This window comes from Stigmatopora argus, chromosome 20 (genome assembly GCF_051989625.1).
Source record: "Stigmatopora argus isolate UIUO_Sarg chromosome 20, RoL_Sarg_1.0, whole genome shotgun sequence".
NCBI lineage: Eukaryota > Metazoa > Chordata > Actinopteri > Syngnathiformes > Syngnathidae > Stigmatopora > Stigmatopora argus.
The window spans coordinates 4,108,933-4,134,120 of record NC_135406.1 but is presented as its reverse complement, the minus strand read 5'-3'; the positions used below and the strand labels follow the sequence as shown (position 1 = coordinate 4,134,120).

The following is a 25,188-nucleotide window of genomic DNA, read 5'->3' as shown; positions in this document are numbered from 1 at the left end:
GCTAATGCTGAAAAACGAGCCTGTCCTGTCGTATTTCTGGCATAGTCTGTCTTGAAAATGGCTTTAAATCAACACAACAATATATTTGCTTGTGCAGCTCGCTCCAAATACAGTTTGGTAGCTCTGGCTAATCACTAGCCAATCATAGTTGGTGAAAGTGATGACGTATCCCTACGCCTGCGACAAGGCATTGTGGTGTTGCCAACTCGAAATCTGATTGGTTAAAGCAACAGTCTTATCGACGCTTGTTTAATGCAGCAGAGCCCGCAGAACTGATTGTGAAGGCCTTGAGGCAGATTTCTGACCCTGGCAACAAATAATGGCTGAAATGTGATTGGCTAAATGCTTCAATATGAAAACACACATCTGGAAGCATTGCAACCAGGGGGAAAAGCAATGAAAGGAAGCTAACAGACAATTTGGAATCATTTAATAAGTATTGATGGACAAAATATAATATATGATTCAGATATTTCTTAGGCCAGCAGAGAAGGCCTTGAATGCCCTGACGGCCCGCCACTGCCAAAGCAACCAATAGGATAAGAAAAGGGAAGATGTAGTGTGTGACAGGGCGGAGTCAATTCTGGTTACAAATCAAGATAGACTAAATAATCCGAATTTTCGCAATCTAACCACAAAAAAAACCCTAAGAAGGCGTGGTTGGTTGAGTTTGGTGTCAAAGAGCCCCATCAAAGACCCCCGCTGAATGTTGACTTCCATATGTGCGGCATTGATGTTGGACAAAGATGAACCTTGTACCAGCTTTGTTCTCCTTACTTGTAAAGAAGAAGCGAAAGCCTTGTGAAGTCCTCCCTCTTTGTCGAACCCATATGGCACATGAAAGTACCCGACAATCGTTGGGGGGCCGCGGGGGAGGCGGAGACGGCTGAGATAGTGCGCTTGCAAAGTCACCACCGGGATAAGAGACTCCGCCTCTACCTGCTTCCAGGCGCTCACACACACACACACACACACCCGCACAGAAGTCAAGGTAAAAGATAATGCGTTTATTTGGTAATCAGCAAATAGCTTTTAGCCAGTGGGTAAGTGGCGGCGCCTGTGAGGCCTTGATAAGATCGTGTGCTCTCAGGTGTTTCCCTGTCACGCCGCCATTCAGCGCAAATTGAATAAGGTGACCTTCTTTCGCCGCCGCATCAAATTGACTGCATTTCCCCCCAAAAGATTCTGCCATTTCAATTACCATACATCTGCGATATTGCCGCCGCGCCAGCCACGCGGATTGTGACAACGATGTGCACAATTTGTTTGATACAGCACATTGGCGTCCTTCCAAGGACGCCGTAACGGCGACAAAACACTATCGATGGGCTCGGTGAGGCCCGGAAGGTCACACACACACACACACACATACACAGACGCACACACACACACACTCGCAGTGGGCAGCTGTGGAAGCGTGAAGGTGGTGTCCTCCTCTAAAAAAGTTTCTGTTAACCGGCGCACATATTCACAATTCGCCATTAGCAAAATGTACGCTTGGCAGAACGTGGAATTGCAAATCAAACTATAATACTTGAATAGAAAAGTTTTGATGGAACACTAGAAATAAAGCTTTAAATGGACTATTCCACGTGTCAAAGTGGCAGCCCGATTATTGCATAGCCTTATGGGTAAATAGGAAGCAAAATAAATATGTTTTACACAACAGCAGACGCAGGAGACCAACAATCGGGACAATTTGACATAATGCACCGCTGCCAAATAGCTCAAAAGTGGGAAAATCAGTCAACTATGATATGTTGACAATGACTCGTAAACAATTATATGACTATGCAAAGCATATTATAAAATATGACAACTATAACAACATCAAACAAACTGTGTCAAAGTGGCGGCCCGGGGGCCAAATATGGCCCGCCGCATCATTTTTTGTGGCCCGGGAAAGTAAATCATGAGTCCCGACTTTCTGTTTTAGGATTAAATTAAAATGAAGAGTATAGATGTATATTAAATTTCCTGCTTTCCCCCCTTTTAAATCAATAATTGTCATTTTTTAATCCACTTTTTCTGTGTTTTTAGTTCAAAAATCCTTTTGTAAAATCTAAAAATATATTTAAAAAAAAAAAGCTAAAATAAACACTGTTTTAGATCTATAAAAAAAACTGACTATTCAGGGCTTTTACTCCAGTTCTTTTAATCCATTTATTAAAAAACATCTAAATTTTATATCTAAAATGGTCCGGCCCACGTGAAATCAAGTTGACATTAAAGCGGCCCGCGAACCAACCCGAGTCTGACACCCCTGGACTATTGAGTTAAATTGGGAGTGTCAAACTTGAGTCCCGTGGACCGGGAGTGGCCCACTAGGGGTTTTTCCACCTGACTTTGTAGCTCATCCATACTAATAATGTGGTCCAATTGGGTATGCTAATTTTCACTGCCATTAAGGTACCTTTTTATGGTCAAAACTAAACCGTCCCGCCCCCCTGTGAGATCTAGTTGGCATGAACGTAGACCGCCGACGAAACTAGGTTCGATACCCATGAGTTAAGTAGTCTAAGGAACTACTTTTGCTCCAACCACGCGACTTACTCCAGCACATTTAAGTACGAGTGATGCAATTACGCCTAAAAAATAGGATTCTTTATTCACATGCCGCATATTAATATGCGCATTTTCTCGCCTTCTCTCTCGTGCCCCATTGGTTCATCTGATATTGTTCTAAGAGTGTCGAACGCTTCCCGGGAGATGCGTCTTCCCACACATACCCGCACATCTTCGCCGACGGGTCAAACCATTTCCTTTCCGACGTATGACTCGCCAGACATCCGCCATATAAATAGCCGGCGTGCTCCCGTCATGCCGCCTGATGTCAATTCGCCCGCATAGCTTGGGCGCTTTAACAAGGAGACTCCGAGTGCTGAATTCCGAGCAGGACTAATGGATTATTGCAAAGTCACGGTAGCACCGCCGCCACAGAAAATGATTGGATTGGGAGTAACTTGGGACGATAACAGGAGCCGGTTGGATGCTATTTATTAAAGCTAATCATAGCGGGTGGAGGTTAAAGATTTAGTTTTATGGTTTGGAATTCTGTGGGGCACCCATAGGGGGGGCTCTTACCTATACAGTGGTACCTCGACCTACGATCAGCTCTACCTACGACATGTTCGAGGTACGATGAAAATTTTGATGGCTTTGAGGCTGTTAATCATTGTAGTGCACTGTCTTTTTTGCCGCATCTCTTTCGTGTATAACAGATATCTACGAGCACGGAACGATTTATTCAGACGAGTTTCGACCAGGAAACGCACAATGCGCATGCACGGGCAAAAAGAGGGCTTTCTGGGTAATGAAGTATACTCATGCACACAACACCGATAGCCAATGGCACCCTTTCTCAGAATAAAACTTAATTACCCGCAATCAATATGTGGGTAGGCTGTTATTCCTTCCTTAGCGTGTTAGCTCCCGCAATCGCTCATTCAAGACTACTTCTCGATGCCAAGTGGTTGTGCGTTATCCTATTGTGAGGACATTTGTGTGCATCATTTTTGGAATATTTTGAAGGGAATACAACAGAAAACAGCCAATCGATAGCGAACGTGGGGGTGGAGGCGTGGCAAACAGCTAACCCGCCCAGAACGAAGGTAAACAAATTAAAACAAAATTAGAATTCAGTTTTGTGTAAAGTTAAATCAAACGTATGTTTGAGTGTGTCTGTAAATATTAATCCAAGTTAATTTAAATTTGTTTGTACGGTTACGAGTGTGTTGTCATGGAAAGTGCCCCCGAAACCACGCCCCCTCAGTGCGTCTCTCTCTCCCGTCGGCGAAATCCGCCCAATTTTAGTTATTTTAAACACATTTTATTACTATTAAACCACTAGTTATGTGTTACTTTGTTAATAGATGGCGAATTAGAAGAAATCAAACATTTTTTCCAATCCAATATCCTGTTTTTGGTGCTTTTTCAGAGGGTTGGAACGAATTAATTTGTTTTTAATTCATTTCAATGGGAAACGTCCGCTCGAGTTACGAAAATCTCGACATACGATCTCAGTCCCGGAACGGATTAAGTCGAGGTACCACTGTAGTTGGCCGGCCTCATTGGGCTATCATCACCCTTTCGGTCTTTGGCGGCCGCGACTCACCTCCCGAAGTTCCGTCGAAGTGACGTGATTGGTTTAGCTTATCACGCCGTTGAAAGCTGACACGATTTGTCTGAAATCGGATGAAACACGACCATCCGGGGAAGATTTAGATGAAGCCACGCAATTAAACTGTCACGGCGCAAAGCAAGATAAATGAAACTTTAACTGCGGATGACCCACTTAATCGCAGAATGTTTTGCTCCCGCACTTTCGGGTGGAACTTCATCTTTTAGCTTTCTTTGGAACTCGGAAATGATGTATTGTATTGCCGGCAGAAAACTGTTGAGATACGTTTGGGACTTATTTTTTTTTGTGTCAGGCAGAAGAAGCAATTAGCAGATTTAATTTGGACCGGAGTTTAGAGGCAAGTGTTTGTTTAAAGCGGCTCCTTTCACCTTTTCCCCCTTCCGTTATCGGCCGGTGAATAGTATCTCCTGGAACACAATGCCTTGGTCTGGAACTCAATAAAATAGTTAATGGCGAGGACAATCTCCAAGATAACAAAAGGACCTGAGCGAATAATGAACAAGCTTCTTTCTTTGCGCCGACGTGGGGCAACCGAGGCGGGAGCGAGCACTTGCCCGCATGTTTTATGGCTAATTGAAGCATTTGGAATAAAACAGCCGCAAAATGGCACCCTTTAGAATTGCAGCGGGGTTAATATATTGTGATCCTACAATTAGCCCGGGATTGTTAAGATCTCTTTAATTCAGCGAGGTCCATTAAGCGGGGATTGGGTGAGAAAGTGCTTCCACCGAGACGTGTGTTTATTTATTTATTTATTTTCCTTCCTTTGTTCCCGCTGCTCAGTGGTAATCAATATAAGTGGAGTGCAACCAGGTTAGCTAGCATTACATGGTCTCGCACGCTAGCTTGGAGGAATGGCATTCCGTCAATCCATTTCGATTGGTTGCCCCTCCCAGTTGAAGGTTTAGCAACGTCAATGGCTGCCAATGAGTTAAGACCGCCTGATAGGTTTATTATTAATACACTTTAATCAAACAGGGAGACATCTTTAACATACACTGGCTACAACTTGCAAGGAAAATCACTCCCAACTCGCCTTCGTTCAAGAGGATTCTGAAGAGCGGCATCCTCTTCTGTCCATTTAGTCGCTCATAATTCAAAACATCTAAGGTAATCTGAATCAAACAATTGCATAAGCTAACCGAATAACACCATCGAGGTCAAAAAACAACTGCCACAACAATCTCATATTAGATCGAAACCAAAAACACCTGCATAAGATTTTGCACAAGTAAGCATACAATGTAACCCGAGCGGATCGGAAACCAAAACAACTGCGTAAGAATCCGCACGAATAAGCATATAATTTCTTTATAAAGTAAACAGAGCGACCGTATTTTTAAACAATAATGCGATTATCGCCATCTGCCGGAATCCAAGTCAAAGCAATTTAAGAGTCCCTTGTAGATCTTCATTGCCAACTCAGATCAACAGTCTCAGTGTCCTGTTCAGTCAATAGTCCTGAAAACAATTAACTGGCCTTGAAAGCAGCTGTGGGGGAAAGTATCCTCATGTTTACTTGGTCCCAACATAAAGCACAAATTAATTTATAGCTTCATTACCTATTAAAATGCTTAATGAACATATACTAACATCCCAGAACAAACCCAACACCGCCCCTTAAATGCCGTCTATGGCTCGGGACAAGTTAGTTTACGGTGGACGCTAATAACTACTCGTAGGTCGATTTGCGCTAAGGTAACATTCAATCCCATTTTCAAATGTCAACACCATAGATATCTTATAACAGGGGCAGGGAACCTATGGCTTGGGAGCCATATGTGGCTCTTTCCATGGGTACATATAGCTCTCCACTAACCTGTGAGGTAAAATATGGAAATCATTGGTGAGAGAACTGAGTCCCGAACACTGCGGTGTCGACACTACCTGTACCCCTACTTTAATCATAATTTTGTTTTTGTATTACTCTTCTGCATGCATGACATCATTGATTTATTATCCACAGCATAACAATGTTGTCAAAAGAATTCAGAGACTTTTTGTACGTTAAAAGTGATGAAATGACCAAAAAATAAATAATCCCACTTTCATATATTTTTACTTTTCAATCCGGAGAATGGCTCTCAAGAAATAACATTAGAAAATATGAATTGTTTATGGCTCTCTCTGTCAAAAAGGTTCCCGACCCCTGTTTTATAACGTTGATACTACGTGCCGTCAACCAATGGGGACGGGGGTTGTCACGAGTCGGCAATTTTGCACCGGAGACATTCGATACACTTGACAGTGTATTTTAAAATAGCTTGAAGGGTATTCATAAATTTTCGGAATTAATTATTTTCTCAAAATTCAGCCACGTCAATACAGTTTGTTATAAATCCAAATTTTAGTGGAGAAAATCACTCCCTTTGCGAGCTAGAGAATCCCCCCCGACACAAAATGACCTCTATTTACCTACCCACTTTAACGCATCTAGCCTTATATTATATCTACGTGCCCGGTTTCTCTATATTCAAATGACAGATAATATTGTGAAACTGAATTTAGTGGTCTAAATTCTACACAGCAGGAGAAACAAATCGGATCCTCAAGATCCGTTTACGTATTCGCTTTGTTTTGGCGTAAAACGCCGGAACGCCGGACAGGTGCGAAAACACCCTTAATCTCTCTCACGAGTCTGGGCTTGAGGTTGAAAGAGTCGCGTTTCTGAAGCCAGGGAGTGAAAAAAAAGGGTTGCCCGGCGTTCCAGCGCTCTGGATTTAAAGCTCCTTACAAGTAATTAAACAGCATGACACCTCATACAGAGCAATTTCCTGCGAGGCGTTTTGCTCGCCTGTGTGGCATGGCCCCCGTCTACATCGCGTTATCTCGATGAAATATGTCCCCTTCATCATTTTCTAATAATGACAGAGTACTCATGTTGTTAGGGAGACGATCGACTCACTGAGCATCCGATTAACATTTTCCTCACTGTTAGCGAGCTAACCGAACATCCAAGACATCCGTGTCATCTGGAAATGAAAATTGAAGCGGGGGTGGGAGGACATGAAAATAACTAGTGGCGGACGCTGACGGTTTGTCAGGGAGAGCATAATCATACTTTTCAGCTTCCGAAAAACTCCCGCCAACAAGCAAACAACTTTGATTTTGCGTTGACAGACTTCCAGTCACGTGGCGTCCGATCGTCCGCTGTAAATGTATTCCCGTTCGAATGGATCGGATGTCTGTCGATGTCAAGGGCAGCTCACGAGTCTCTCTCTGAGGTGGCGTGGGTCAGGTTAGGGTAGAACTTTATTTCATCCCGTATTCGGTAAACTTCTTGGTTGCAGTAGCAAATCAGACACAAGACATTGTAGACCAGGGGTGTCAAACCGGTCCTCAAAGGGCCGCAGTGGGTGCAGGTTTTCATTCCAACTCAACAAGAGGATACCTTTTGCAAGTGTAATCAGTTAATTAAAGTCAGGTGCTACTTATTTTAGAATACACCTGATTGGTTAAAATCTCGGCACTGGATCGGTTGGAACATAGACCAGGACCCACTGCGGCCCTCGGCGGAATCGGTTTGAGACATGTGTTGTAGACCTAGTTAAGAAACTGGAGCCACACACAAAGTCCACAAGGTGGGGACCTTCTGGCAGACTGAGACTGAGGTTACCACACAGTCCCTCAGTAGTCTGGAGGTTTTAAAGATCATCTCCCTTGCCTAGATCCTCCTAAGTTGATTGAACTGGCAAATCGTGCCTATCCGTCAAAACTTGCTACTTTGTATCCTCGCTAATGTCTTTCTGGAAGCAGATGTTATTTTGGTCCAGCAAAGCTGCGTGTTTAAAATATGAGTGACAGGCTTGACTCGGAAATTTTAGTTTGCCAGAATAGTGCCAGCTCCTTGAGAGAAATGGGTGAAGGGGGGTGCTGTGTATTAACAATAACTGCATGCAACTACCCACCCACCAGGAAAAGATTTCCAACTTCCAGACTAAAATGTCCTATTTTCCCTTTCTCTGTGTGTGTGTCTTGTGTTTTTTTGCCCCCTCCCCTTTATTATTTCTCTTCCTGCCTGCTAAGAAGATAGATGAAGAAAATGAGGCCAACTTGCTGGCAGTGCTTACAGAGACCCTGGATAGCATCCCGGTGGATGAGGACGGTTTGCCTTCGTTTGAGGCTCTGGCAGATGGGGACGTGACCAATGCCAGTGACCAGAGCTGCCCCTCCTCCCCCTCGGGCTCTCCTCGCACCCCCGAGCCCGAGGAGCCTTCCCTGGTAAAGTCTCTCCATTCTCTTTCACTCGTAAATCGGGATCGGGATCGCTCCGTCGACTGACCGTTCGTTGCCCGCCCTCCGTTTGAACCCTGATAATGACCTCTCATAACGTGACGTTGCGGGGACTCCTATTCGCCGGGCTTTTAAGTGCTAATGTATTCAAATACGGCGGGCACGCAATGAAAGAAGCGGCAAAGCCAAATTCATCTCCCCTATTCCCCCTCGGTTTGGGCTAATCCGCCGTGCTCCCCCCACACCAACGCTCCTGGTGCCAAAGTTCTCATTTTTTTGGCAGCGAAGCAGGCCTGTTAGCATTGTGGGTTTATTTTTACACTCTAGCGCATGAGCAATTCTCCTGGCTTTTCGGGCTAAAATGTTCACTTATACTTCATTTAACTCTCCTAATCAGCTTTACAGTGTGTTTGTTCGGTCCCCTTGGAGAATACAAACCTGTCGCGTGCTTATTTTCGCCCCGTTGCCAGCCCCCATCTGCTCGGACGGGGTGACAAATCAGCGGCAATTGAAAGAAACTATCCATTTGCATAATCCGTGCTAACTTTCAACCACCCTCCTTCTCCCACCGCGACGCTCCGGTCCAGCTGAAGAAGCTCCTTCTGGCGCCCGCCAACTCCCAGCTCGGCTATAATCAATACACAGGTGGCAAGGCGCAGAACCATGCCGCCGGCAGCAACCACCGCATCCGATCACCACCTGCCGGCGTCAAGGTACCCACACCCATTTTTCTCTTAGTTAATCTTCCGTGCTCGCCAATTTGCTTGTTTTGGCGCTTGAGGATGTTAGGCTCGGCTTTCCCAGGGATTCGGCACCGTTCTTTCGTTAGCTCTGCCAATTATCTTCCTTGATATGCGGACCCGTCAGGAAGGAACAACATAAAAAAACACACTGATGGGGCTCCAAATATCCGGCGATAGTCGGCGTCAAAACGAGTTCACGCGAAGTTAGTCGACACGGCTAGTCTTTTTGTGTCCAAACAGATATTACACCACTTAATTTGCTTTCCCTTTGAAATAATCACACGCGGACTCGCGCCGAGCAATGTTTGCACAGATTCCGTTTCCGCGCCGTGCCTTTCAGCGGCGCCTTTGTGTAAGGCGGCGAAGGAGGATTTCCCGAAGGACGCGGCGTACAAACAGATCGCTCGGAGTGCCGTGCAATTAAGCTGATGACTTCACACCCACCGTTGCGTCCTAGTCACTTGGGCAGCTGCCATGTTCGAGCTACCCGAATTGCTCCTTTCAACCTACTTACTGCGTATTCGTGTTTTTTTTTTGTAGGCCGTACTCCCGGGGCAATTTGTTGGTTTCACTTCCGTCGGAGCGTTTTTGTTTTTTAGCTCAAACCCTCGGCATTTACTCGGAACGCTTTGTGCCCCCTTTGAACAGACGGAGAGCCCCTGGAACGGCAAAGCGAGAGGGGTGTCCGGCCAACAGCTCCGCCCTCTGAGGCGGCCTTGCACAGAGCTGCTGAAGTACTTAACAGCCACCGATGACATCCTGCTCCACACCAAAGCTAACGACGTCAAGGGTAGCTGGAGCGGCGCCCCCGGCAGGGACAAGAGCTGCTTGGGCCTCGGCGCCTCCTCTTCCTCTTCCTCCTCGCCGTCCTCGTCGTCCACCTCCTCCTTCTCCTCCCTGTCCTCCTCTTGTTCGTCGACCACCTCCAAGAAGAAGTCGGCCGTGCCGCCGCCGCCTCCGCCGCAAGCGCCGCCACAGCAGCATCACCAGCGAGGTGAGAGCCGGGCTGCAGGCGATTGTAGTGGGGCTGGGAAGTGGCAGCGTTGCGCTCAGGATGACGGGGTTGAGGACTCGGATGCGGCCTCTGTCTCTGTCGGCCACAGAAGCCACAACTGCGGCCACGCTCGCCCTAAAGCCAGCGGAGAAGGAAGGCCGCCAGGTGATGCGGGCCACCTGGCCGCCGCTAGGTTCATTAGGTATATGCATTCTTATTCCCTCCCTCCCCGAGAGGCGAGTCACAGCTGTGAGCATTGCCGAGAGGCTGTAGGCGCCACTCCAAATAAGAGTGGTCGGGCCACTCGCGCTCAACGTCGGCACGTCACGGTGACCGTTAGGAAAAGGGACGCAAAGCCAGGGCACCCCTTACTGAGCCGGCTGCTCACGACCAAACAGAGACCCGCCCGCTACCGAGACCACCTTCTCAACCCCTTAACCGCCACTCACGGTCAAATAGCCGCAGAGCGATCCGAGAAAGGGCGCCGTGCGCCAAAGCCGAGCGGAGTGACCAACTCTGACCTGCTCGACTCTGGCTTTGGACTAAAGCCAGGGGGGCTGAGCCGGGGGGGCTGCGGGGAGGATGTTGACCATGATCATGGTAATATTGCTGCTGCTGCTGATGATGGTGTCTATGATGATGACCATGTCACGGGCAGCCCCGGCGCGGCGCCCTCACAGGGCCCGCCGAGCCCACTCTTCCCAGATACTAGCAAAGCAGAGCCCACCCCTGCCCGCTTCACGTACGGGCACGGGCAGCCAGACAGGCAACCACACAGGCAGGCACTCAGCGAGCACCCAGACGACCAGCTGTTGTTAGGTAATCATGACTGCATCCCCCCGCCCACGGGCCTTATCTCTGCTCCCTCTTATCCCTCTCCCGCTCTAACCACTCCCCGGTTTGACGTCACGACTAACCGCTCTCTCTAATTCGAAGCTAACCCCCCCCCTCTCCGAGCGCATCGACGCGACTGACACCGTTTGACTTCCGATCTCGATTGAGTGAAACCAAAACGCCGGGGCTGGGAAAAGGGGCGAGCCTTGTCTTGCTACTGTCCGTCTTGTATCCAAACAGTTGGCCGGTTGAGCTGAGTGTGCTGAGTATTTTCGCCTCCGAGTCCGGGCGCCGCTCTTTCGCCCCTAAAGCCACGTTCCCTTAGCCGGGAAACACGTCGGCCAAAGCCTCGGGCAACTGCACAAGCTTCCTTGACTCTCCTTTCTTCCTTTATTCTCCCCTCCTCTGCTATTGGTGCATGCGATGATGACTTGTCCGTGGAGGGGCTCACCCACCGTCATTGTGTCTTGTCTGTGGCATCGTCTCTGTGTGTCGTTTTTCCATTCCGGAGACACCCGCGTCCCACCCGCCATCACCTCATCCTGCCTCACAGTGAACAGTCGATCCTAAGAGAGTAAATTGATAGAATGGGGTCCTCCAAAGAAATCCAAATTTTCAAAAAAAAAAAGTAGCATTCTAACCAGGGATGGTGTTTTTCTAGTGCATTTGATGAGCCAATTTGATATTAATTGTTGCAGAATGTGGACCTGTTCTCTTCTGCCAACAGTGTTCTAACTAGATCAATAATTACCCATGCTCCTCTGTGTTCTGCAGCCAAACCAACCACCTTGCCACTTCCTTTGACCCCAGAGTCTCCAAAGTAAGTGTGTGAAACTTTCCACTAGTTTTCTTCTAGCCTAAAAAAAAAATTAGCCAAAACACGACAAAGAAGGAACATTGAGACAACCAAAGTCAAATCGGAGGCATTTTTTGTGGCTCATTTCCACGTCTTAGATCACTTTTCAAAATTTCAACATCGCCGGACCATCAAAACCTTTGACCTTCTTTGTCTTCCAGTGACCTCAAGGGATCACCGTTTGAGAACAAAACCATTGATTGCACATTGAGTGTGGAGATTGCTGGAACCCCAGGTGAGTGGCAGTTCCTTCATGGGAGTCCTTTGTTCCAATATTCAAGACCCCCACCCCCTTGTCTATTCTGTCCGATGCTGCCCTTTGGCATCGCTGGGTTTTACGGCTTTTCTGTGCCCGCCAAGATCAACCCCGGTGTCCTTTTGCCTCGTACGTCGCTGCGGCCCCCTTTAGGTATTCATTTACCCGCTGGTGAAATGGTTCACTTTGTATGTGCACCTTGTACCGTCCGTCTGTTGAGTACCGAGACGCTAGAACCGAAGTCTAAACCGTCGACTCCTGATCTGGTTAATATTTCTTCTGGTTTTACGGCTCGTGTCTATTGACGTGTGGCCCTAAAAGTCCCTGAACCGACTTTAGGATCCAGAAAAAAAATTGGGATTGGAAAGCTCCAGGTTACTGAGCCCCCGCACTTGTTCCAATTTAAGGATTAGCTGGTGTTGAATGAGACAGATGGATATAGATCCCGGTAATCCAAAGTGAAAGCTTCTTGGTCCTTTGCAGACTAAGAGTAACATTTCACTACAACGAGGTTACGGGGGTGTAAGTGATAACCGGGGGTTAGTGTTTCACCTCCCAGACAGGTCAGCGCGGATCGAACTCTCTATTAATTCTATCGTTTAATGCCAAATGTTATTCTCTTGGCAGTGTTTTAGCTCCACTTCCCAGCCAGTGACGGTCGAGCTGGAATTGCATCGCTTACGGCAGGACTGCGCTGTTTTTTTTTGTGATGGATGACGATTAAAAACCTTGTATTGCTTTCCCTCCAGCGGTGACACCATTAGTGTTTGAGTCTGCGCCACATCCATCACTCAAAAGTTTAACTGAGGGAGACATATTTATCTAATTCTGATTTATTTTGCCCCCCCCCATACACACACCGCTAATGGCTCGGAGTTTATGACGCTACGAGTGCATTGTTTTGGGCAGATGGCGCTCCCGCGTTTCAGTTCTTCTGCATTACTTTGTACATATTCGCGTTATGAGAAAAGGGAAGGAAAAATAGCAGGTTTAGATTCCTGTTAGGCGGCTACCGAGATCCACGGTTCATGCTAATAGCTATCATTTGGTGCAATTTGGAGCCATGATTGATGCGCATTACGAGGCAGGAGAAGACGACTGCTGAACCTAATTGTGGGGAGCGCCTGACTCTGGGAGGGGAGAAGAATATGTAGGGTAAGAACGGGTGAGAGTAATGGCGACGGCTGCTTGTGCGAGTGCATTAACAATGCTATAAAGTGGGCTCATCTCAGGACTTCCCATATAACTGCCATCTGTCTGGTTGTAAATCTGACCGGAGCTGGCGGAAGAGACGCTAGGCCATGAACAGTCGGGACACGCCATCTGAGAGCAATGACAATCCATTTGCCCCTTGCGCTTCGGTTATACATCCTCCATGTATAACGAGAACACCCCTGGATCAGGGTTTTCTTTTTCAAGCTTCTCCACCATTTGCCTGGTCAATAGGTGTCTCCTCCAGAGTGTTTTTCTTTTCTCTCCCGAACCAAAAGGGATCGTTCTAAGGTCACTGAGAAAGTGGAGGTGATGAGACGAGTGTATTAAGTTACATCAACCGTTACATTAATCTGTCAAGATTGTAATAAAATAGAGATCAGGATTAATCATAGTGAAAGTGCATGTTTTAATCAAGCGCATATCTTTCTCCTTATCATCAAGCGAAGTCATGTGGTGTAGGTATTTGCGGCCTGTTGTTTGATGATTGACTTCCAATCCGATCCTCTTCCTGCAGGTCTGACACCACCAACCACGCCCCCACACAAAGCCAGTCAAGAGAATCCTTTTAAAGCATCGCTCAAAACCAAGTTGTCTTCATGTTCCTCCTCGGCCTTGGCGTGCAAAAGAGCAAGGCTGGTGGAGTTGGGCCCTGGCCCCGCCAGGAAGGGCCCCGAACAGACTGAGCTTTATGCCCAGCTGAGCAAAGCTTCCACTGTCCTACCGTACACTCGACAAATGACGGGGAGCGGACTTGAGGAGCATCGCGGTGCCGGCGACCTCAAACGGGCGTCTGGCCGTGGCTTCAGCGACCACGACTACTGTCAGGGGTCTGCAAGCGCGAAGAATGGGGACCCGGCCGCTGGTGCCACGACTTCAACAGGGGGGAAGCCAGCCACCGCGGGTGCATCTGTTGCGCCCGCAGTTGGGGTCTCAGCCACGCCACAGTCTTCGTCTTCTCCTGTAGGCAAGTTTCAGAGCTTCGTCTCCGCAAGTGGAGAAGAAGCTCGTGTCCGGGGATCGGGGCAGGAGTCCCTTTCCCAGAACTCGCAGATTCTTCCGGAACTGGACGGTTCCCATGTCCTCAGCCGCAAGCTCCTGTGCGACCACGAAATCCGAGCAGAACTCAACAAGCACTTTGGAAACCCCTTGCAGGCCCTTTACGTCCCGGCGGACAAGGAGAGGGAGCCGGGCAAGAAAGCCAACAAGGTCGGCCCGCCTCCGTCTCTTGAGGAAGAAGAGGTCGAGTCCCGAAGGTTGCCCGGTTCTGGCTACTTGCACTCAGGGCTGCTGTCCCTCCACGATGAGCTCGAGTTGGGAGAGGGCCGCCAGAGTCGTTTCCTCTACCCCTGGGAGGGCACCCCTCTGGACCTACTCTTCGACTGCCCCCCACGCTCTCCCTCTTGTTCCCCGCCGTTAAGCTGCTCCCCCTCACGAGGCTCAGTCTCGCCGCCGTCCTCCCTCCGTCTATCGCCCGGCGGGCCTTTCCGCTGGAGCGGAGGCCGATCCCGCTCCCGTTCCCGTTCCGGATCGCGGAGCTCTTCACCAGGCTACCGGAGGCGCTCCCTCTCCAGCTCGCCGGATAGACGACCCTCCTCCTGGTAAGTCGCCCTAACGAACTTCCTTTCCCTCAACCTCAGCCGATCCCCCCCCCACGCGCTGTTAAACGGCACTTGGGAAGCAGCAGGCGGTCCGGCTTAGTAGGCCGATCACTCGGTCTCAGACGGGATCAACCCCGAGGACTTTTTGAGCGCTTACCCAGCTCGCTTTGTAGCTAAACGAAAGAAGCGTTGCCGATTTTCACTCACGTGTTTTCCCTCAAAATAAACCACGCATCCTGACGTGAAAGCTGCCAGGAAAGATGCATTGTCTGAACACTTTTCATCTCTCCAAAGAGTTTTGAGCCTCCTCCTAATAAGAGAACTTGCCTCTGATCCTGTTTTTTTTCCTCCTGTTTGATGGGAACGTTATTGTTTTAAGCGGCAGCTGTTGTTTTTTTTTATATCCTGCCCGAAACCCTCGTCTTTTACATTGCGCCAAGATGAAAGCCAAACCCCGGCTGCGGGAATGTCGTCTCCATTCCTCTTCAAAAGGAGAAGCTTGTCATCAGAGCACGTGCGAGAACTTCATTTCCCATGGTTCTCTTTGATCAGCTCGTCGAGGCTTTCGCTGGGGTTTCTTGGAGAGTCTCTCGCCAGGAAATTAAGTTAGTCGGCCGCGGGTCTCTCGGCGCCAAACTCCGATGCAGTTTGTTTACCTGATTACAGAAAAGGTCAGTTTACTCCACGGAGCTGACAGTCACTTCGGATCTGTTGCGTCGTTTCGCGCCTAGCGAAAAGTACTCGCCAGTTTATCCAATAATAGTCTCGAGGCAATTCAATCACAGTCTATCAGGCAGGCTTCCTGGAAATTCTAGGCCGCCGCCCAACAGGAACCAACAATGTTTTCGTTACATTTGAAATTCAACGTTTATTTCTATAATTTACCCGTCCATCAATAATAAAGCTTGGAATGTGTAGCATCAGTTTTTGAAGATAGGCCACGCGGTTTTTCCGATTTCCTCAACAAATTGAACATTTTTGAATTGTGTCACACAAATTAAGTCATCTCTATCCTCTGCCCCTACAGGTGTTGCCACAGCAGTGAATCTAGCGCTTTGCGTTCCAGGAGCCACAAGAGCCCACCATCACGATCTCCTCTCAGTCGCAGGCCAAGGTAAGGCAAACAAAAATAAAAATAGGGGACAAAATTTCACTTTGACTTCCCTAAAACAGATGCCAAAAAATATGTCTAGCACCATCCTGTCAAAACAAAAAATAATAATGTTTAGAGTCCATTAGGGGCGGCCATCTTGAATAAATAATCTCCCTCCGCTAAAGCGGACAAACATTTTAGTGGTGTTTTCGGCCTTTAAACCCTAAAACGTGTTTATTTTTCAAGAAAAAAATATTGAGAATAAGTAATACAGATATATGAATAATCTCAGGAAGCTAATATTGGTATATTTGGATGGGGATTAGTCTCCTCAATATCAGAAAATAATGCGAAATAACCTCAGAAGAGTACGAAATGTTTTGCGATGGAGGCAATTTGGGCGCATGGGGGGTTCAAGTAAAGTGACACCAGTGCGGCGCTCCCAGCTGATTTTTGGCACCCGTGTGCCTAATGACACCCGACAAGGCAGAGAGTCACTCGTCAGCGTGGGGCGGGTGATGCTGCAATTTCCAAGCAGAAAGAAATAGCTTTTGAAGTTTTGCTGACAGATGCAGCTCCTCTGGTCCCTCCGGCTTGACAAAAGATTCCACTTTAAGGTTTTCGTAGAAGTATAATTGTCGGATACGTCGCAGGCCGAGCTATTACGCGCCGTGTCCTCGTATTCCGACGCTGAAGAACTGCATGTTGTTCTCCAGGTACGACAGCTACGAGGAATATCAACACGAGAGGTTGAAAAGAGAAGAATACCGTCAGGACTGCGAGAGGCGGGACTCCGAAAGGGCCGAGCTGAGGAACAGGCAGCGGCAAAAGGCCACGGTGAGTTAAATTCTCTCCTGTTGAGGTAAATTCCCTCCTGGTGAGGTAAATTCCCTCCTGTTGAGGTAAATTCCCTCCTGTTGATTCCGCATGATAGCAGCTTCTGCCAATTGGGCATCCCGACGGAAGAAACTGGTCTTAACACCAGATCCAGCACAGACGATTTTAGATCAGACCCCCTAGTGGGCCACTTCCTGGCCACGGGGTGCATGTTTGACACCACTGGTTTACACTCTCCTCACTCGATCGGCCCCCCTACACTGGGGAACCTGCAACCCTCCCTTAAACTACGCCCCTACGTGAATACAACGTGGGCCGCCACCGAGACAAACAATTACCACTCGTGCTAAGGTTTAAAAGGGCGGAGTTATGAGTGAGTATGGCTGCTTCTCTCAACTCTCAGGGGCGGCGGCAAGAAAATGCCGACTATTTATCAGTTGTCAGCAACTAAAGTCCTAAATCAGCGTTTACTTGTCCGTCACGGACTGAAGTCAAGCATGAAAGAACGGGTGCAAAGTATAAATCTGGAGCTAATTTGGATTTCTCCCGGGGTGTGGCGGCAGTCCGACACCCCATTTACATAAGTCACAAGCAACCTCAAAAGGCCTCCGTCGGCTCGCCACAGTGAAGTAAATGAAGGAATAAATAAATAATGGGACTTGTACGCCGTATCCCGAGGCGGGCGCGGCGTAAAAATGATTAGTGGGTGCAATTAAACTCCTCAAAAGATATAATTGCAGCCTGCTGCAGTTAGCGCCGTCATTATTCCGTTTTGACCCTCTCCGTCCTTTGAGTTTGGAGGAAATTTGGGTCTTTTTGCCTTACAGGTCCAAAAAAAAGTGTAATAGTGTGTAGTGTTTGGACTGTCAATAAAAGGGCTTCATATTGTGTATCGTTCAAAAGTAAATCCGTCAGTGTTTCTTGCGTATTAGTGTACATTTCTGTAGTTATTAATGATTCCAGAAATTGGAGACTATAATTTATTATTTATCTAAAATAGAAATAGTCCGAAATGAATAGATAAAACTGCACTGACAGGTAAAAACATACATTTTTTAATTAGAATTTAGGATTTATTGGCATCCAATTTTTCACCCGTTTTATTTAGCGCCATGCATCTTCGAAAATTTCAAAATAAAAAGGAATACAGGAAACGTATTGAGTTTTTCGTAACTTGGATTTTTTTTCGTAAGTAGAGGTTTGAATCACAAATCAAATTAATAAGAAATAAATTGCTATTCAGAGACTCGCATAGAAAACTTGGACCTTCCATTGACTTTGAATAAAAACTAATACAGGAAACATATTGAGTTTTTCGTAACTTGGATTTTTTTCATAAGTAGAGGTATGAATCACAAATCAAATTAATTGCTATTCAGAGACTCGCATAGAAAACCTGGACCTTCCATTGACTTTGAAAGTGTCTAATCAGTCTCAAAAGATTCCCTAACCAAGCAGAAAGCCGTCAGCTCTAAAAAAATAAATAAATCAAGCCGAAGCGTTCCGCGACGACGCTGAGTCACGGCACGGCTTTATTTTTAGACCTGGACGAAGACAACCATGCAGTCTTGTAGTGGAGACATTGCATCATTTGATAAAAATCAGTCTCCCCTCGGCTCGACGAGGAAGAGGAATCGTAGTGTTGCGCCAGACCCGAGGCACTTTCCCCACGAGATCCGAACCGATAAGAGAACGCCAACCCGACCGATGGCGGCCCGGAGAAGCAATCTGCGCTAGTCTATTAGAGACCCGGGAAAAGGGAATATTAGGACTTCTCATCTCACACCCGTCGCCCCGTCTGTCTTTCCCGTTAATGAGCAGGAGGAGAGACGGGTGGTGTACGTGGGGAGACTGAGGTCGGACTGCACCCGGACCGAGCTGAAGCGGCGCTTTGAAGTCTTTGGCCAAGTCGAAGAATGCGCGGTCAATTTGAGGGATGACGGGTAAGAATTCGAGTCGGGTCAAACATCATATTCCATTGAAAAATGACAATGTTGGCTGGTCTTTTCAAACTTTTCGGTGAATTCCAATTGACCGGTCCAACCCTGAAATTGTCCAACTACCCAAACACACGCTAACTAAGTCCAGTAAAACCAGAATTTCTCAAAAACTACATGGCTTTCGACTAAAACGGCGTCCGTCGCCTGGCTTCTCCACACAGGGACAATTTCGGCTTCATTACGTACCGCTACGCGTACGACGCCCTCGCCGCCCTGGATAACGGACACACCTTGCGGCAGTCGAACGAGCCACGCTTCGAGCTGCGCTTGGGCGGAGAAAAGCAATTCTGCAAGTCACACTACACGGACTTGGGTAAGATCCGGACCCCCACGTGGCGCTTTTGTGTGCGAGGACTAAAAGAGACGAATTGGTGGGGGTAGTTAGATTAGATTAGATTACATTAGATTTATTCTTCCTGTATTCGGGAAGTTTCATTGTCACACTAGCAAGAGGGTGAGAATACAGACACAGGAAAATACATTTTAGACATAAATATATAGGTAATAAATAAGTTAATACATTTATAAATATATAAATTATATATATATATATATATATATATATATATATATATATATATATATATATAAATAAATAAATAAATAAATAATATATATACAGATTAGATTACATTAGATGTATTCTTCCTGTATTCGGGAAATTTCATTGTCACACTAGCAAGATGATGAGAATACAGACACAGGAAAATACATTTTAGACATAAATAAATAGGTAATAAATAAGTTAATAAATACATAAATGTATAAATAATATATATAAATAAATATATAAATTATATATATATATAAATACAAAAATAAATATATAAATAATATATATAAAAATAAATATATAAATAATATATATAAATAAATAAATGTATAAATAATATATATAAATAAATATATAAATTATATATATATATAAATACAAAAATAAATATATAAATAATATATATAAAAATAAATATATAAATAATATATATAAATAAATGTATAAATAATATATATAAATAAATTAATATATAAATAAATATATAAATAATTAAATAAGTGGCGTTTATGAAGAACAAAAATAAATAAAAAAGAACAAAACAATTGGGGGAGTTTAGAACCGTTTTGGAATGTTGGTGGTTCACAATAATATTCCAAATTTTGGCAAAGCTTTTGTGATATAACTGGCTTGAAAAATCTCAACTACACTTAAACATATCTAAGACTGTCTGTGTGTACTTCTCAAAAAGACTGTATGTCCTCGTTTTGGTTGGTTGGAACTTTATTTCATCCCGTATCCGGGAAATTTCTTGGTTGCAGTAGCAAAAGAGACACAAGACACACAAGACATTGTAGACCTAGCTAAAAAAAACTGGAGTCACACACAAGGTGTGGACCTTCTGTTATTGTTTTTTTTTTATTTCACAAATAGAGCTGTAAAATTTCCTGACCAAATCTTCGTAAAGTTTCAAGTATGCTTTCCCTCAACTGAGACCGCATAGCGACTTTTAGAAGCCATTTTGGATTTCTGAACAAAGTGAGGTCGCTAGAACCAACCCCAACTGAGGAGCTTTTTACTAATAAGCTATCTGGAAGCCATTTTTGTCTCATTTTGCCTGTGCGTGGCGCTTGTTTTTCACCGACCGCTGTCCATTAGTCGAAAGTAGAGCAGCGGGGGTTATTTTTCAATCCCTCAAGGTGGCGGCGTGACACAGACGCAGCCGTCGGCCGGCGCATTAGCGTAAATCTCACCTGGTATCTCCTCTCGCCGCTGCGGTCAGTCCCATTTCTCAGCGTGTGCCGCCGGGTCCCTTCGGGGGCGCCATTTGTAGGAGCTGTCTGTTGCCGCAGATAAGATAGGGCCGGCGTATTATCGCTTCCATCGGGAAAAATGGGACATGCGAGAGAGTAGAGGCGTCGGCGTAAAAATAGACACTATCCAAACCCGCCCATTCAGGCTTAACGTTTTAAAGCGATTGACGATGATAGGCGTCCAACCGTGTGGCTCTTGCTGTGTCGGTCGCTGGTCCATGTGCTTTTATTCGCTCAAATTCATGGCAGTGTATACTTCTATTTACACTACGGTGAAATACAACGTAAAATGACTTTTTGCAGCAAGTCACCATTGACAACCACATTGAAAATGACTTTTTGCAGCAGATTGCCATTGACAGTCATGTTGGAAATGACTTTTTGCAGCGGATTACCATTGACAACCACGTTGAAAATGACTTTTTGCAGCAGATTGCCATTGACAGCCATGTTGGAAATGACTTTTTGCAGCGGGTCGCTATTGATATCCATGTTGGAAATGACTTTTTGCAGCAGATTGCCATTGACAGCCATTTTGGAAATGACTTTTTGCAGCGGGTCGCCATTGACAACCATAAAATGACTTTTTGCAGCGGATTGCCATTGACAACCACGTTGAAAAAGACTTTTTGCAGCAGATTGTCATTGACAGTCATGTTGGAAATGACTTTTTGCAGCAGATTGCCATTGACAGCCATGATGGAAATGACTTTTTGCAGCGGGTCGCTATTGACAGCCATGTTGGAAATGACTTTTTGCAGCAGATTACTATTGACAGCCATAAAACGACTTTTTGCAGCGGATTGCCATTGACAACCACGTTGAAAATGACTTTTTGCAGCAGATTGCCATTGACAGCCATGTTGGAAATGACTTTTTGCAGCGAATTGCCATTGACAACCACGTTGAAAATGACTTTTTGCAGCAGATTGCCATTGACAGCCATGTTGGAAATGATTTTTTGCAGCGGATTGCCATTGACAACCACGTTGAAAATGACTTTTGCAGCATATTGCCATTGACAACCACGTTGAAAATGACTTTTTGCAGCGGTTCACCATTGACAACCATGTTCAAATTGCCACAGAAGAAACAACCAAACGACCAGAACAAGAAATTGTCGCCCAAAGCACAAATTGGCAATGTTTTGCGAAAAGATCTTGAGTTATTTGCGCCAAAAACTAACCAACGTAGCATTTGCATCACATTTCTAATTTACTTTGTGGCGCTTTGATATGTTACTTTGATTAGATGTTCCAGAGTCGAAGAACAAAAGTGCAATAGAAACTGCCTTTGAATTTAAGCTTCTTGTGCGGGACATCTTCCATAGTTTTTTATCAAACCATCGTATTTTTTGTCTGGATGTAAGAATCTGACTGCAAATTCTGAATGGTATCATTTCTAATTTGCCCTTTGCAGACTCCCACTCGGATGACTTTGACCCCGCCTCCACCAAAAGCAAATATGACTGCTTGGATTTTGACAGCTTGCTAAAGGAGGCCCAGCGCAGCCTGAGAAGGTAACCCGTTTGTGGCTTTACTCCCCCCATCCCCCCTCCAGCGGGACTCCTGATACCTCAATCTCGTCTTTTTTTAATTTTCTTTTTTTCCCGGACGAGGAGACACTGAGATGTTTTACACTCTATACGCGGTAGAGTATTTAAGAAGAAGTCCATAGACGTCTTATCTATGAGAATATATCCGAAATAAAGTTTACATGAACCTAGCTGCTGAAGAGCTGAGGAAATGACTTCTGGGAAAACCAGTTAACCCTCAGAACCTGCTGCACGGCCGTGACTACTGCTGTAGGTACAGAAAAAAAGGGGGCGGGGCAAATAGAAGGCACTACAATACCCACATTTCTTTGGAAGGGAGTGAAAACACGCAGCTTTTGTTCAGCCAAATTTTCTTTGCTGTTGATTTGTGGGGGGGTTTGTTTTTTGGTCGGGGGGCGGGGCTTATACTTTTTCCTCTCTGGATCTGGTGTTACATTTCGGAAACAAAAGTCGAGGGGATTTGTGTCTCTCGCCGTCCGCATTTGAACGAAAACTGTAGTTGTGTATTTCCGAGTGAGTCTAAAAAGGAATATTTTTTATTTTCATGTACATACGGGAAATAAATTGTTTATTTGTTACAGCTATGCACTGTAAAACGCAGCCTTTTTTAAAGAGGGGGATAAAAAAAACACGTTTTCTTAATCCTGAATGTCGATGGATGTCGATAGTGATTCTACTGTAAAACATACTGTTAAGCCTACATGATGTTTAGGAGACATTTAATGATTGTTTCAAAAATGAACAAAAATGGGGTGGAGAAAGTGGCCAATCACTCTTTTATGAGGCAGCACGTGGAAAAAAAAATGTCTTTTAAGTTATTCGGTCAGGTTTCTCAGTGTTTTTTTCGTTCATGTGGAAAATGCATTTTTTTAAAAAAGAAGTTTTTCATGATTGTACAAACAAAAAACCCTGTTTTTTTTAGGATTACTGATTCTTTCTCAAGCAATTGCAATATTGTGTATTTAATCTATATGGCACATAAATATGTCGGTGTATATATGTGCGTATATATGTATGGATATACATATGTATTAGGCGTATGATTCATTTTTACGACTTTGTATGGTTCTCATTGATTCAAGATTTTCAAGATTTCAATCAGCGGAAAATGCATATTTATGTATTTATTTTCGTATTTGAATCAGCAATATTTATGGGCTCTAATTTAGGATTTTTTTCTATTTATGTTGTTTATTTAACAGTCAATCACAAGACAGGGTGAAGAATAATTTGAAAGGAGGTTATAATCCGACCTTCTATGCCTTTTTCCAAATAACAACAACAACAAAAAAACAATCAGTTTTCCAGTTTCATCCAGTTTTATCTCGTCAAGACGGCGGCACTTTCTCGCTTTTGTTTTCCTTCCGAGTAGATCCGAAAGCAATAAAAGGGATTTCTTTGCAGGAATTTCGCGCCACTCTCGCTCGATTATGTGAATGCCAAACAACAACAACAACAAAAAATAAAGTTTACAATTTCTTTTCTTGATTTGTTTTTTTTAAGAAAAAGAAAAATATCTTTTGAAAAAAAACTACTGATATTATTCGGAGTAATAAGATGAGTCATAGTAATATAAATAAACGGGGAAAATATATTAAAAGCAATAAATTATTTTTCAAAGTTGTATTTTAGCACTGATTGATGTGTGATTTTTTTGTGTATTTTTTTTAAATCTGATTTCGGTGTTTTTTTTCGTTGTTTTTTTTTCGTTGTTTTTTTTCGTTGTTTTTTTTTCGTTGTTTTTTTTATTTTATTTTTAATTTTTAAATGACCCATTACCCAGTCGCTGTGACGTCAGTGGCCATCTGCTGGTCCCTTTAAGACGTCTTCGTTATTGTCACCTCGTGACCTCCGTGTGTGGCAAAAATCCGATTTGTGTACCGCCTTGTTGAATGTGTCGGCCGAACCGGGGGGGGTAAAAAACGGGTTGGTTCACGTCGAAAAAAAGGGAGGGAAAATGTCGGCTTTTCTTTCCGTGTAGCGTTTGGGTAATGGCGTCCTGTCCGAATAGACGTGCGGCTTTAATCACTGTCATAGAAGCGCTTTGTAAATGGCCTAGAGTAGCAATATATTAGCATAGCATTTTTAATATCGTGACCTACCGAGGACTTTGCCACTGCTTTGTCGGGTGATCATGTTTTCTTTGGAAGGACAAAACGTGCGAGGTGTGTGTGTGTGTGTGTGTGTGTGAGTGTGTGTGTGTCCTATCCACGTTGCCTTACCAATGCCTTTGTGGTTCTACCTATTGTACCAATTTCTTGTGGATTTCATTTTTCATGTGCAATTCTCATCAGCCTCACCATGCCAATAAAGGGAAATATGTGACTTTTTTATTTTTTTATTTTTTAATCATAGTGCTTATTATCACACCCGCGTAAGACTCGGATCCGGCCCTCTTTGGTGTTCCGTTCAGCTGCGAGAAAACGGCAGATTCATTAAAATGTGGGGACAGTTTCGGGAAGGAAACGGTTGGGTAAGGGGGAGTTTAGAAATTTTGGAATGTCCCACCAGGGCCGGACATTAGGGGTGGGCTGGGTGGAGTCATGGGCTGATCGAAGCCCCGGGACTAAGGAGTCAAGTAGGCGTAAAAAACTAATTTAAAAAAACGTCAGAGGAATTATTTAGTCTTTTAGTGTTTAGAAACAGTCTCGGGGGTGTGTACAGGCCCCTACATTTGGAAGGGGGGTCCGCAAGGAAAAACCCCTTGTTCGTCTAATCCGTTCACATTTGCCCCGCCCAATACACCACCCAAAAAAATGTAGAAAACATAGAACCCAGAAAGCTGCAGTTAAAAATACGGATTTAAAATTGGCCAAGAGGTTCAGAGATGAGAGTTTACGGATGCTAATTGCTAATGTGTTCCAGCTAAGTGAATTACGGGAACTACACAGTCACCTCTAGAGCCAGCCCTACAGATTGCATTATTTTTTTAGTTCTTGCTGTTGCGAGTTTAAGGAGGAGGGGCAACTGGATTTCATTTTCAGTAGGTTTCGTCCTACCGCTGTGAATTTAAAGGAGTTGGCCACT

General features: G+C 45.2%; 1 protein-coding gene across 9 annotated transcripts in view; it reads left to right on the top strand.

Moving 5' to 3' along the window:
• ppargc1a (peroxisome proliferator-activated receptor gamma, coactivator 1 alpha) overlaps positions 1–24,486 on the top strand; it is a 188,371-nt gene extending 163,885 nt beyond the window's left edge. For 4 of the 9 annotated variants that reach the window (XM_077588661.1, XM_077588660.1, XM_077588658.1 and 1 more), the window contains 11 exons: positions 8,168–8,362; positions 8,962–9,087; positions 9,766–10,930; positions 11,720–11,765; positions 11,963–12,036; positions 13,787–14,870; positions 15,898–15,984; positions 16,680–16,800; positions 18,622–18,743; positions 18,962–19,113; positions 22,026–24,486. In XM_077588661.1, the coding sequence (XP_077444787.1) occupies positions 8,168–8,362; positions 8,962–9,087; positions 9,766–10,930; positions 11,720–11,765; positions 11,963–12,036; positions 13,787–14,870; positions 15,898–15,984; positions 16,680–16,800; positions 18,622–18,743; positions 18,962–19,113; positions 22,026–22,129 (3,276 nt within the window). In that variant the 3' untranslated portion in view covers positions 22,130–24,486. The remainder of the gene's footprint in view (positions 1–8,167; positions 8,363–8,961; positions 9,088–9,765; positions 10,931–11,719; positions 11,766–11,962; positions 12,037–13,786; positions 14,871–15,897; positions 15,985–16,679; positions 16,801–18,621; positions 18,744–18,961; positions 19,114–22,025) is intronic. The other 5 variants (XM_077588665.1, XM_077588659.1, XM_077588667.1 and 2 more) reach the window with 5 other exon arrangements.
• The last annotated feature ends 702 nt before the right edge of the window (positions 24,487–25,188 follow it).